We start from the raw sequence: 13,831 nt of genomic DNA, 5'->3' as shown, positions 1-13,831 counted from the left end.
TAGGGAATAGGGTGTCATAGGGCCCTGGTCTAAAGTAGTGCACTATATAGGGAATAGGGTGCCATTCTCTGGTCTAAAGTAGTGCACTATATAGGGAATAGGGTGCCATTCTCTGGTCTAAAGTAGTGCACTATATAGGGAATAGGGTGTCATAGGGCCCTGGTCTAAAGTAGTGCACTATATAGGGAATAGGGTGCCATTCTCTGGTCTAAAGTAGTGCACTATATAGGGAATAGGGTGCCATTCTCTGGTCTAAAGTAGTGCACTATATAGGGAATAGGGTGTCATAGGGCTCTGGTCTAAAGTAGTGCACTATATAGGGAATAGGGTGTCATAGGGCCCTGGTCTAAAGTAGTGCACTATATAGGGAATAGGGTGCCATTATCTGGTCTAAAGTAGTGCACTATATAGGGAATAGGGTGCCATTATCTGGTCTAAAGTAGTGCACTATATAGGGAATAGGGTGCCATTTGGGACACAGTGCTGTAAAACGTGACTAAATAACACTACAACTGCTTTTACGTCCTTTCACATTTTCTGGTACATTTGCATGTTTGTTATACAGATGACAACATTTCTATAATCTCTTCATCAAATTTAATAAGACGTCTATTTCTGAAGTGGGAGACTTGGAACAGACAGAGGAGAAGGCTGCAACAGGAAAATCAGGAGAACATTTTTCAGAATGTTGATACAAATCTGTTCACATTCTGATGAAGTTAATTATTTATGCATAGTCACTTTAACTCTACCCACATGTACATATTACCTCAACTACCTCAACTAGCCGGTGCCCCCGCACATTGACTCTGCACCGGTACCCCCCTGTATATATAGCCTCCCTACTGTCACTTTATTTTACTTCTGCTCTTTTTTTCTCAACACTTTTTTGTTGTTGTTTTATTTTTACTTTTTTTGGTTAAGAAATAAATGCACTGTTGGTTAAGGGCTGTAAGTAAGCATTTCACTGTAATGTCTGCACCTGTTGTATTCGGGACATGGTCATGTCCACCACCGGGACACGGTCATGTCCACCACCGGGACACGGTCATGTCCACCAGCGGGACACGGTCATGTCCACCACCGGGACACGGTCATGTCCACCAGCGGGACACGGTCATGTCCACCACCGGGACACGGTCATGTCCACCACCGGGACACGGTCATGTCCACCAGCGGGACACGGTCATGTCCACCACCGGGACACGGTCATGTCCACCACCGGGACACGGTCATGTCCACCACCGGGACACGGTCATGTCCACCAGCGAGACACGGTCATGTCCACCACCGGGACACGGTCATGTCCACCAGCGGGACACGGTCATGTCCACCAGCGGGACACGGTCATGTCCACCAGCGGGACACGGTCATGTCCACCACCGGGACACGGTCATGTCCACCACCGGGACACGGTCATGTCCACCAGCGGGACACGGTCATGTCCACCAGCGGGACACGGTCATGTCCACCAGCGGGACACGGTCATGTCCACCACCGGGACACGGTCATGTCCACCACCGGGACACGGTCATGTCCACCACCGGGTCACGGTCATGTCCACCACCGGGACACGGTCATGTCCACCACCGGGACACGGTCATGTCCACCACCGGGACACGGTCATGTCCACCACCGGGACACGGTCATGTCCACCACCGGGACACGGTCATGTCCACCACCGGGACACGGTCATGTCCACCACCGGGACACGGTCATGTCCACCACCGGGACACGGTCATGTCCACCACCGGGACACGGTCATGTCCACCACCGGGACACGGTCATGTCCACCACCGGGACACGGTCACCTTCATGGAGGAATGTTACGTGAAGATAAACAAGGCAGAACATTCGGTTGTGGCCCAATGTGCACTACATAGGAAATAGGTTGCCATTTCGGTCAAAGTAAAATCATACAGAACTCATCAAATATCAAGCAGCAATTTGGTTTTAAAGAAATTCTGATGAAATCAATGTCCCATACACAAAAATACTTAAATCATGGACTTAACATCAAACTCATATTGACGAAAGCTGCTTTAAAGACGTGATGCAGGCTGCGAGGAAGAGGTATGTTATCCTGGTGAAGACGAGGGAGGACTAGTCTGGGGTTAGGTCAGGTTAAAGCCTGGTGTCAGTCTCAGGTGTAGTTTCGCCGGGTCTCTCTGTGTAGAACAGAATGTAAGCCTTGGCTTTAACCACCGTCTCCTCCTCCGTTAGTGTCACTGTGCTGTCGTTGAAGTGGTACCAGCGATCGTCCCGTCTGCCGTACGCTGTGTAATGTCCCGATCCAACCCTGCCAACACAATTAAACCATATTTGAATAAGGCACTAAATGGAAGAAAGCAGAGTGAAACGGGGACAGACCTACTAGTCAGAGTGAAACGGGGACAGACCTACTAGTCATGGAGGGGGGGGTTGGTCACTAAAGTTACATATCGGGATATTATTTTTTACAATATATCATATCGACAATATTGCAATATTATTTTGGCGCTAGTTGGCTGTACCTGCAACAAAACTGCAGTATTTGTCCTTTAAAGTTTGTTCTCCATCTTCTTTTTAAATAGGAAGCAAATGTGTTTACAGCACTTTTATTTCCATGACTGATCAAAACTCATTTTCTGATGGCGCTCGTCCCTCTGCAGCAGACATATGGTGAGCAATAAAATCACAGTATCAAATCACAATGCATATAAAATCGTGAGAATCGCAATACGTATCGGCATCTTAGTATCGTGATATCATCGTATCGTGAGGTCCCTGGCAATTCCCAGCCCTACGGACTACCTGGACTTAAATGGACTTTTTATTTTACCTTTATTTTACTAGGAAAGTCTGTTAAGAACAAATTATTATTTACAATGACGGCCTACACCGGCCAAACACAGACGACGCTGGGCCAATTGTGCGCCGCCCTATGGGACTCCCAATCACGGCCGGTTGTGATACAGCCTGGAATCGAACCAGGGGGTCTGTAGTGACGCTTCAAGCACTGAGATGCAGTGCCTTAGACCGCTGCGCCACTCGGGAGACTTAAGTAAAGCTATGCTCATTTTCTGTTTCAAAACGTTTTGCCCTTAATGAACATGACCCTGCTGGCTGCCTTCATGTAATTATCAGCTATTTAACCCTGTAACATTAACTGGGACTCGTTCAGTTGGCTCATCAGGCAGGCACAGCAATGCAATACCACCACCTAGTGGCCAACTGGGTTAACTGAGTGGTGTACTTGAAAAACATTTTAGTCATTTAGCAGACGCTCTTATCCAGAGCGACTTACAGTTAGTGAGTGCATAAATGTTTTCATACTGGCCCCCCGTGGGAATTGAACCCACAACCCTGGCGTTGCAAGCGCCATGCTCTACCAACTGAGGTACAGGCGACATTGGCTGCATTTACACAGGCAGCCCAATTCTGATCCTTTTTTCACTAATTGGTCTTTTGACCAATTAGATAAGCACTGAAAATGAGCTGATGTGATTGGTCAAAATACTAATAAGTGGTCAAAAGATCAGAATTGGGCTGCCTGTGTGAACAGCCCTACAGTGACCCTACAATGACCTCCGGTTGCGAGACTGTATCACTACTCACCCTGATCCATGATGCACCACCACAGCTGCCAGGTCATACAGCCAGCGGTCAGGCAACGTCTTCTCCTGCTGCTCAAACACAACAAAACACAATATTTCTCCAGACATTCATCTAAAGCCTTGAGCCTTTGATATAAGGCTTTTGAGGCTCGTTTCCCAGACAAATTAAAATCACTTTTAATAGATTCCTAGGGTTTGGAATCTCACCCTCACATGTCCAGTCCTCTGAGATGGTACGTAGGGTCAGGGGTCATCTCTAGTAAGTAACCCTCATGTCCAGTCCTCTGAGATGGTACGTAGGGTCAGGGGTCATCTCTAGTACGTAACCCTCATGTCCAGTCCTCTGAGATGGTACGTAGGGTCAGGGGTCATCTCTAGTAAGTAACCCTCATGTCCAGTCCTCTGAGATGGTACGTAGGGTCAGGGGTCATCTCTAGTACGTAACCCTCATGTCCAGTCCTCTGAGATGGTACGTAGGGTCAGGGGTCATCTCTAGTACGTAACCCTCATGTCCAGTCCTCTGAGATGGTACGTAGGGTCAGGGGTCATCTCTAGTACGTAACCCTCACATGTCCAGTCCTCTGAGATGGTACGTAGGGTCAGGGGTCATCTCTAGTAAGTAACCCCCACATGTCCAGTCCTCTGAGATGGTACGTAGGGTCAGGGGTCATCTCTAGTACGTAACCCTCACATGTCCAGTCCTCTGAGATGGTACGTAGGGTCAGGGGTCATCTCTAGTACGTAACCCTCATGTCCAGTCCTCAGATGGTACGTAGGGTCAGGGGTCATCTCTAGTACGTAACCCTCACATGTCCAGTCCTCTGAGATGGTACGTAGGGTCAGGGGTCATCTCTAGTAAGTAACCCTCATGTCCAGTCCTCTGAGATGGTACGTAGGGTCAGGGGTCATCTCTAGTACGTAACCCTCATGTCCAGTCCTCTGAGATGGTACGTAGGGTCAGGGGTCATCTCTAGTACGTAACCCTCATGTCCAGTCCTCTGAGATGGTACGTAGGGTCAGGGGTCATCTCTAGTAAGTAACCCTCACATGTCCAGTCCTCTGAGATGGTACGTAGGGTCAGGGGTCATCTCTAGTAAGTAACCCTCATGTCCAGTCCTCTGAGATGGTACGTAGGGTCAGGGGTCATCTCTAGTACGTAACCCTCACATGTCCAGTCCTCTGAGATGGTACGTAGGGTCAGGGGTCATCTCTAGTAAGTAACCCTCATGTCCAGTCCTCTGAGATGGTACGTAGGGTCAGGGGTAATCTCTAGTACGTAACCCTCCACGGAGAGGGAACAACTCTACCTAGGGTCAGGGGATTAGGGTTGAAGGCTTTGTCAGCAGCATAGTACCCTGCACCCCACTGCTGGCTTGCCTCTGAAGTTAAGTAGGGTCAGTCCTGGTCGGTCCCTGGATGGGAGAGCAGATGCTGCTCTAAGTAGGGTCAGTCCTGGTCGGTCCCTGGATGGGAGAGCAGATGCTGCTCTAAGTAGGGTCAGTCCTGGTCGGTCCCTGGATGGGAGAGCAGATGCTGCTCTAAGTAGGGCCAGTCCTGGTCGGTCCCTGGATGGGAGAGCAGATGCTGCTCTAAGTAGGGTCAGTCCTGGTCGGTCCCTGGATGGGAGAGCAGATGCTGCTGGAGGGTCAGTCCTGGTCGGTCCCTGGATGGGAGAGCAGATGCTGCTCTAAGTAGGGTCAGTCCTGGTTGGTCCCTGGATGGGAGAGCAGATGCTGCTCTAAGTAGGGTCAGTCCTGGTCGGTCCCTGGATGGGAGAGCAGATGCTGCTGGAGGGTCAGTCCTGGTTGGTCCCTGGATGGGAGAGCAGATGCTGCTCTAAGTAGGGTCAGTCCTGGTTGGGGTCTGGATGGGAGAGCAGATGCTGCTGGAGGGTCAGTCCTGGTCGGTCCCTGGATGGGAGAGCAGATGCTGCTGGAGGGCCAGTCCTGGTCGGTCCCTGGATGGGAGAGCAGATGCTGCTCTAAGTAGGGTCAGTCCTGGTCGGTCCCTGGATGGGAGAGCAGATGCTGCTGGAGGGTCAGTCCTGGTCGGTCCCTGGATGGGAGAGCAGATGCTGCTCTAAGTAGGGTCAGTCCTGGTCGGTCCCTGGATGGGAGAGCAGATGCTGCTGGAGGGTCAGTCCTGGTCGGTCCCTGGATGGGAGAGCAGATGCTGCTGGAGGGCCAGTCCTGGTCGGTCCCTGGATGGGAGACCAGATGCTGCTGGAGGGTCAGTCCTGGTCGGTCCCTGGATGGGAGAGCAGATGCTGCTCTAAGTAGGGTCAGTCCTGGTCGGTCCCTGGATGGGAGAGCAGATGCTGCTGGAGGGTCAGTCCTGGTCGGTCCCTGGATGGGAGAGCAGATGCTGCTCTAAGTAGGGTCAGTCCTGGTCGGTCCCTGGATGGGAGAGCAGATGCTGCTGGAGGGTCAGTCCTGGTCGGTCCCTGGATGGGAGAGCAGATGCTGCTCTAAGTAGGGTCAGTCCTGGTCGGTCCCTGGATGGGAGAGCAGATGCTGCTGGAGGGTCAGTCCTGGTCGGTCCCTGGATGGGAGAGCAGATGCTGCTGGAGGGCCAGTCCTGGTCGGTCCCTGGATGGGAGAGCAGATGCTGCTCTAAGTAGGGTCAGTCCTGGTCGGTCCCTGGATGGGAGAGCAGATGCTGCTCTAAGTAGGGTCAGTCCTGGTCGGTCCCTGGATGGGAGAGCAGATGCTGCTCTAAGTAGGGTCAGTCCTGGTCGGTCCCTGGATGGGAGAGCAGATGCTGCTCTAAGTAGGGTCAGTCCTGGTCGGTCCCTGGATGGGAGAGCAGATGCTGCTCTAAGTAGGGTCAGTCCTGGTCGGTCCCTGGATGGGAGAGCAGATGCTGCTCTAAGTAGGGTCAGTCCTGGTCGTCCCTGGATGGGAGAGCAGATGCTGCTCTAAGTAGGGCCTATTCCTGGTCGGTCCCTGGATGGGAGAGCAGATGCTGCTGGAGGGTCAGTCCTGGTCGGTCCCTGGATGGGAGAGCAGATGCTGCTCTAAGTAGGGTCAGTCCTGGTCGGTCCCTGGATGGGAGAGCAGATGCTGCTGGAGGGTCAGTCCTGGTCGGTCCCTGGATGGGAGAGCAGATGCTGCTGGAGGGTCAGTCCTGGTCGGTCCCTGGATGGGAGAGCAGATGCTGCTGGAGGGTCAGTCCTGGTCGGTCCCTGGATGGGAGAGCAGATGCTGCTCTAAGGAGGGTCAGTCCTGGTCGGTCCCTGGATGGGAGAGCAGATGCTGCTCTAAGTAGGGCCAGTCCTGGTCGGTCCCTGGATGGGAGAGCAGATGCTGCTGGAGGGCCAGTCCTGGTCGGTCCCTGGATGGGAGAGCAGATGCTGCTGGAGGGTCAGTCCTGGTCGGTCCCTGGATGGGAGAGCAGATGCTGCTCTAAGTAGGGTCAGTCCTGGTCGGTCCCTGGATGGGAGAGCAGATGCTGCTGGAGGGTCAGTCCTGGTCGGTCCCTGGATGGGAGAGCAGATGCTGCTGGAGGGCCAGTCCTGGTCGGTCCCTGGATGGGAGAGCAGATGCTGCTCTAAGTAGGGTCAGTCCTGGTCGGTCCCTGGATGGGAGAGCAGATGCTGCTGGAGGGTCAGTCCTGGTCGGTCCCTGGATGGGAGAGCAGATGCTGCTGGAGGGTCAGTCCTGGTCGGTCCCTGGATGGGAGAGCAGATGCTGCTGGAGGGCCAGTCCTGGTCGGTCCCTGGATGGGAGAGCAGATGCTGCTGGAGGGCCAGTCCTGGTCGGTCCCTGGATGGGAGAGCAGATGCTGCTGGAGGGTCAGTCCTGGTCGGTCCCTGGATGGGAGAGCAGATGCTGCTGGAGGGTCAGTCCTGGTCGGTCCCTGGATGGGAGAGCAGATGCTGCTGGAGGGCCAGTCCTGGTCGGTCCCTGGATGGGAGAGCAGATGCTGCTGGAGGGCCAGTCCTGGTCGGTCCCTGGATGGGAGAGCAGATGCTGCTGGAGGGCCAGTCCAGGTCGGTCCCTGGATGGGAGAGCAGATGCTGCTGGAGGGCCAGTCCTGGTCGGTCCCTGGATGGGAGAGCAGATGCTGCTGGAGGGCCAGTCCTGGTCGGTCCCTGGATGGGAGAGCAGATGCTGCTGGAGGGCCAGTCCTGGTCGGTCCCTGGATGGGAGAGCAGATGCTGCTGGAGGGCCAGTCCTGGTCGGTCCCTGGATGGGAGAGCAGATGCTGCTGGAGGGCCAGTAGGAGGCACCCTTTCCTCTGCTGTAATTATATATATATATTTTTATATCCCAATGCCCCAGGGCAGTGAAGGGGACATTGCCCTGTGTAGGGTCCCGTCTTTCGGATGGGACGTTAAACGGGTGTCCTGACTCTCTATGGTCACTAAAGATCCCATGGCACTTATTGTAAGAGTAGGGGTGTTAACCCCGGTGTCCTGGCTAAATTCCCAATCTGGCCTTCATACCTTCATGGCCACCTAATCATCCCCAGCTTCCAATTGGCTCATTCATCCCCCCCTCCTCTCCCCTGTAACTATTCCCCAGGTCGTTGCTGTAAATTAGAATGTGTTCTCAGTCAACTTACTGGTTCAATAAAATAAATAAAAAAGGTCCAGGGTTAATCCTGAAGAGTCATCTACACTGAACAAAAATAGAAACGCAAAGTGTTGGTTCCATGTTTTATCAGCTGAAATAAAAGATCCCAGAAATGTTCCATATTCACAAAAAGCTTATTTCTCAATTGTGTTCACAAATGTGTTTAAATCTCTGTTAGTGAGCATTTCTCCTTTACCAAGATAATCCATCCACCTGACAGGTGTGGCATATCAAGAAGCTGATTAAACAGCATGATCATTACACAGGTGCACCTTGTGTTGAGGACAATAAAAGGCCACTCTAAAATGTGCAGTTTTGTCCCACAACACAAGGCCACAGATGTCTCAAGTTTTGAGGGAGCGTGCAATTGGCATGCTGACTGCAGGAATGTCCACAAGAGCTGTTGCCAGAGAACTGAATGTTCATTTCTCTACCATAAGCCGCCTCCAACGTCATTTTAGACAATTTTGCAGAAAGTCAACTCCATGTGAAGGAGATGTGTCGAGTTTTCTAATCCACGGCCCGACTAAAAAAATTTAAAAGGTATCTGTGACCAACAGATGCATATCTGTATTCCCAGTCATGTGAAATCCATAGATTAGAGCCTATTGAATTTATTTCAATTGACTGATTTCCTTCTATGAACTGTAACTCAGTACAATCGTAGAAATTGTTGCATTTTGCGTTTATATTTTTGTTCAGTAGAAGTAACATAATAACTACATCCGTCAGTTTAAGCTACAGATATGTTTTTTTGCATCTGCGGAAGGTGTTCGCCGTTTTTTTCAAGTGTCACGGAACTCGTCTGAAGGTAAAAACATTTATGGAAGTATGAAGGTAGTTTGTGGCAACAAAAATAAGGGGTTAAATAGCTTTTCTTGTATCTCAACTATAGATACAGACAAAACCTTAGACACAGTAATACATTATTTTGATACATAAAGGGGTCCTAAAATTCTAAATCAAACTGCTCCTTGGTATGACCATTTAAAATAAATTCCATATGTTAGCTTAGGTTGAAGGGTCACCTGTAGTAAGTATCCCCTCATGTCCAGGCCCCGTAGAGGGAACTCTACATAGGTGGTTACTTTGTTCCTGAGGTTGGACGTCCAGTGGAACCTCTTCAGGTGCAGACACAACACCTTGGGCAACTTCCGGACCCAGAACTTCTTGGTGGATTTCTGTCTCTTCTTACACCTGGGGCACATATAGAGCTCGCTCTGGTCCAACTCCTCCAGGTCAGTGAAGCTACACAGGCAGTCTGATGAAGAGAGATGGAAACCAAACCTAAACTCAACCAGAAAGGATTCAAACCCCTTGACTTTCTCCACATTTTGTTACAGCCTGAATGTAAATGGATAAAGATGAGACTGTTTCACTGGCCCACGTCAACATGGAATTAGGTTTTTAGAAATGTTTACAAATTAATTAAAAATGAAAAGCTGAAATGTCTTGAGTAAATAAGTATTCAACCCCTTTGTTATGACAAGCCTAAATAAGTTCAGGAGTATAAATGTGCTTAACAAGTCACATAATAAGTTGCATGGACTCACTCGGTGTGCAATAATAGTGTTTAACATGATTTCTGAATGACTACCTCATCTCTGTTCCCCACAGATACAATTATCAGTAAGGTCCCTCAGACGAGCAGTCAATTTCAAAACAGATTCAACCACAAAGGGCACCTATTGGTAGATGGGTAAAAACAAAAAAAAGCAGACAATGAACTACACTTTGAATGGTGTATCAATACACCCAGTCACTACAAAGATACAGGTATCCTTCCTAACTCAGTTGCCAGAGAGGAAGGAAACCACTCAGGGATTTCACCATGAGGCCGATGGTGACTTTAAAACAGTTACAGAGTTTAATGGCTGTGACAGGAGAAAACTGAGGATGGATCAACAACATTGTAGTTACTCCACAATACTAACCCAATTGACAGAGTGAAAAGAAGGGAGCCTTACAGAATAAAAAATATTCCAAAACATGCATCCTGTTTGCAACAAGGCACTTAAGTAATACTGCAAAAAATGTGGCAAAGAAATTCACTTTATGTACTGAATAAAAAGAGTTATGTTTAGGGCAAATCCAACAACATCACTGAGTACCACTCTTCAGATTTTCAAGCATGGTGGTGGCTGCATCATGTTATGGGTATGCTTGTCATCGGCAAGAACTAGGAAGTTTTCTAGGATAAAAATAAATGGAATAGAACTAAGCAAAGGCAAAGTCCTAGAGGAAAACCTGGTTCAGTCTGCTTTCCAAAAGACACCGGGAGGCAAATTCACCTTTCAGCAGGACAAGAACCTAAAACACAAGTCCAAATATACACTGGAGTTGCTTACCAAGACTACATTAAATGTTCCCGAGTGGCGTAGTTGCAGTTTAGACTTAAAATCGGCTTGAAAATCTACAGCAAGACTTGAAAATGGCTGTCTAGCAATGATCAACAACCAACTTGACAGAGCTTGAAGAATTAATTAAAGAATAATGTGCAAATATTGTACAATCCAGGTGTGCAAAGCTTTTACCCAGAAAGACTCACAGCTGTAATCGCTGCCAAAGGTGATTCTAACACGTATTGACTAAGGAGTGTGAATACTTATGTAAATGAGTTATTTATGCATTTGATTTTTTTTAAACATGTTTTAAAAACGATCTTTTCACTGTCGTTACTGTGTGTAGATGGGTGAGACGTTACTCCATTTTGAATTCAGGCTGTAACGTACTCCATTTTGTAACACAACAAAAGGTGAACAAGTCAAGGGATCTGAATACTTTCTGAAGACACTGTAGCTGTTACATACAAACCCTTTACTAAGAGATATACAAAACCAGTCAAAAGTATGGACACACCTACCCATTCAAGGGTTTTTATTTATTTTTTACTATTTTCTACATTGTAGAATAAATGTGAAGGCATCAAAACTATGAAATAACACATATGGAATCATGTATTAACCAATAAAGTGTTACATCTAAATATATTTTATATTTGAGGTTCTTCAAAATAGCCACCCTTGATGACAGCTTTGCACACTCTTGGCATTCTCTCAACCAGCTTCACCTGGAATGCTTTTCCAACAGTCTTGAAGGAGTTCCCACATATGCTGAGCACTTGTTGGCTGCTTTTCCTTCACTCTGCGGTCCAACTCATCCATAACCATCTCAATTGGGTTGAGGTCGGGGGATTGTGGAGGCCAGGTCATCTGATGCAGCACTCCATTACTCTCCTTGGTCAAATAGCCCTTATACAGCCTGGAGGTGTGTTGGGTCATTGTCCTGTTGGAAAACTAATGATAGTCCCACTAAGCCCAAACCAGATGGGATGGCATATCGCTGCAGAATGCTGTGCCATGCTGGTTAAGTGTGCCTTGAATTCTAAATAAATCTCTGACAGTGTCACCAGAAAATCAACCCACACCATAACACCTCCTCCTCCATGCTTTACGTTGGGAACCACACATGTAGAGATCATCCGTTCACCTACTCAGCGTCTCACAAGGACACGGCGGTTGGAACCAAAAATCTCAAATTTGGACTCATCAGACCAAAGGACAGATTTCCACCGGTCTGATGTCCATTGCTCGTGGTTCTAAGTCCAAGCAAGTCTCTTCTTCTTATTGGTGTCCTTTAGTAGTGGTTTCTTTGCAGCAATTCGACCATGAAGGGCTGATTCACACAGTCCCCTCTGAACAGTTGATGTTGAGCATTTATTTGGGCTGCAATCTGAGGTGCAGTTAACTCTAATGAACTTATCCTCTGCAGCAGAGGTATCTCTGGGTCTTCCTTTCCTCATGATAGCCAGTTTCATCATAGCGCTTGATGGTTTTTGCGACTGCACTTGAAGACACTTTAAAAGTTCTTGAAATGTTCCGTATTGACTGACCTTCATGTCTTAAAGTAATGATGGACTGTCGTTTCTCTTTGCTTATTTGAGCTGTTCTTGCCATAATATGGACTTGGTCTTTTACCAAATAGGGCTTTTTTGGTTACTACATGATTCCATTTGTGTTATTTCATAGTTTTGATGTCATCACTATTATTCTACAATGTAGAAAATAGTAAAAAATAAAGAAAAACCCTTGAATAGTAAGGTGCAGGCAGTCTGACAACCAACAGAGTAGAATAGAGCTGCAGTTGAGTACATTAGAGCTCCAACTCACAGTAGAACTCACCTAGTAAGGTACAGGTAGGGAGCTCCAACTCTACAGTAGAACTCACCTAGTAAGGTGCAGGTAGGGAGCTCCAACTCTACAGTAGAACTCACCTAGTAAGGTACAGGTAGGGAGCTCCAACTCTACAGTAGAACTCACCTAGTAAGGTGCAGGTAGGGAGCTCCAACTCTACAGTAGAACTCACCTAGTAAGGTACAGGTAGGGAGCTCCAACTCTACAGTAGAACTCACCTAGTAAGGTACAGGTAGGGAGCTCCAACTCTACAGTAGAACTCACCTAGTAAGGTGCAGGTAGGGAGCTCCAACACTACAGTAGAACTCACCTAGTAAGGTGCAGGTAGGGAGCTCCAACTCTATTAGAACTCACCTAGTAAGGTACAGGTAGGGAGCTCCAACTCTACAGTAGAACTCACCTAGTAAGGTACAGGTAGGGAGCTCCAACTCTATTAGAACTCACCTAGTAAGGTACAGGTAGGGAGCTCCAACTCTACAGTAGAACTCACCTAGTAAGGTACAGGTAGGGAGCTCCAACTCTACAGTAGAACTCACCTAGTAAGGTGCAGGTAGGGAGCTCCAACTCTACAGTAGAACTCACCTAGTAAGGTACAGGTAGGGAGCTCCAACTCTATTAGAACTCACCTAGTAAGGTGCAGGTAGGGAGCTCCAACTCTACAGTAGAACTCACCTAGTAAGGTACAGGTAGGGAGCTCCAACTCTACAGTAGAACTCACCTAGTAAGGTGCAGGTAGGGAGCTCCAACTCTACAGTAGAACTCACCTAGTAAGGTGCAGGTAGGGAGCTCCAACTCTACAGTAGAACTCACCTAGTAAGGTGCAGGTAGGGAGCTCCAACTCTACAGTAGAACTCACCTAGTAAGGTACAGGTAGGGAGCTCCAACTCTACAGTAGAACTCACCTAGTAAGGTACAGGTAGGGAGCTCCAACTCTACAGTAGAACTCACCTAGTAAGGTGCAGGTAGGGAGCTCCAACTCTACAGTAGAACTCACCTAGTAAGGTACAGGTAGGGAGCTCCAACTCTATTAGAACTCACCTAGTAAGGTACAGGTAGGGAGCTCCAACTCTACAGCAGAACTCACCTAGTAAGGTGCAGGTAGGGAGCTCCAACTCTACAGTAGAACTCACCTAGTAAGGTACAGGTAGGGAGCTCCAACTCTATTAGAACTCACCTAGTAAGGTACAGGTAGGGAGCTCCAACTCTACAGTAGAACTCACCTAGTAAGGTACGGGTAGGGAGCTCCAACTCTACAGTAGAACTCACCTAGTAAGGTACAGGTAGGGAGCTCCAACTCTACAGTAGAACTCACCTAGTAAGGTGCAGGTAGGGAGCTCCAACTCTACAGTAGAACTCACCTAGTAAGGTACAGGTAGGGAGCTCCAACTCTACAGTAGAACTCACCTAGTAAGGTACAGGTAGGGAGCTCCAACTCTACAGTAGAACTCACCTAGTAAGGTGCAGG

At 48.6% G+C, this 13,831-nt stretch overlaps 1 protein-coding gene across 2 annotated transcripts in view; it reads right to left on the bottom strand.

The window, feature by feature from the left end:
• Positions 1-917: 917 nt before the first annotated feature.
• Positions 918-13,831, bottom strand: part of usp3 (ubiquitin specific peptidase 3) — a 70,230-nt gene continuing 57,316 nt past the window's right edge. For both annotated transcript variants that reach the window (XM_084200500.1, XM_084200501.1), the window contains 3 exons: positions 9,202-9,434; positions 3,598-3,665; positions 918-2,299 (listed from right to left, as the gene is read on the bottom strand). In XM_084200500.1, the coding sequence (XP_084056626.1) occupies positions 2,125-2,299; positions 3,598-3,665; positions 9,202-9,434 (476 nt within the window). In that variant the 3' untranslated portion in view covers positions 918-2,124. The remainder of the gene's footprint in view (positions 2,300-3,597; positions 3,666-9,201; positions 9,435-13,831) is intronic.

This window comes from Coregonus lavaretus (assembly GCF_964263955.1).
Source record: "Coregonus lavaretus genome assembly, contig: HAP1_SCAFFOLD_515, whole genome shotgun sequence".
NCBI classification, from domain to species: Eukaryota; Metazoa; Chordata; class Actinopteri; order Salmoniformes; family Salmonidae; genus Coregonus; species Coregonus lavaretus.
This window is presented reverse-complemented; position numbering and strand designations above follow the sequence as displayed.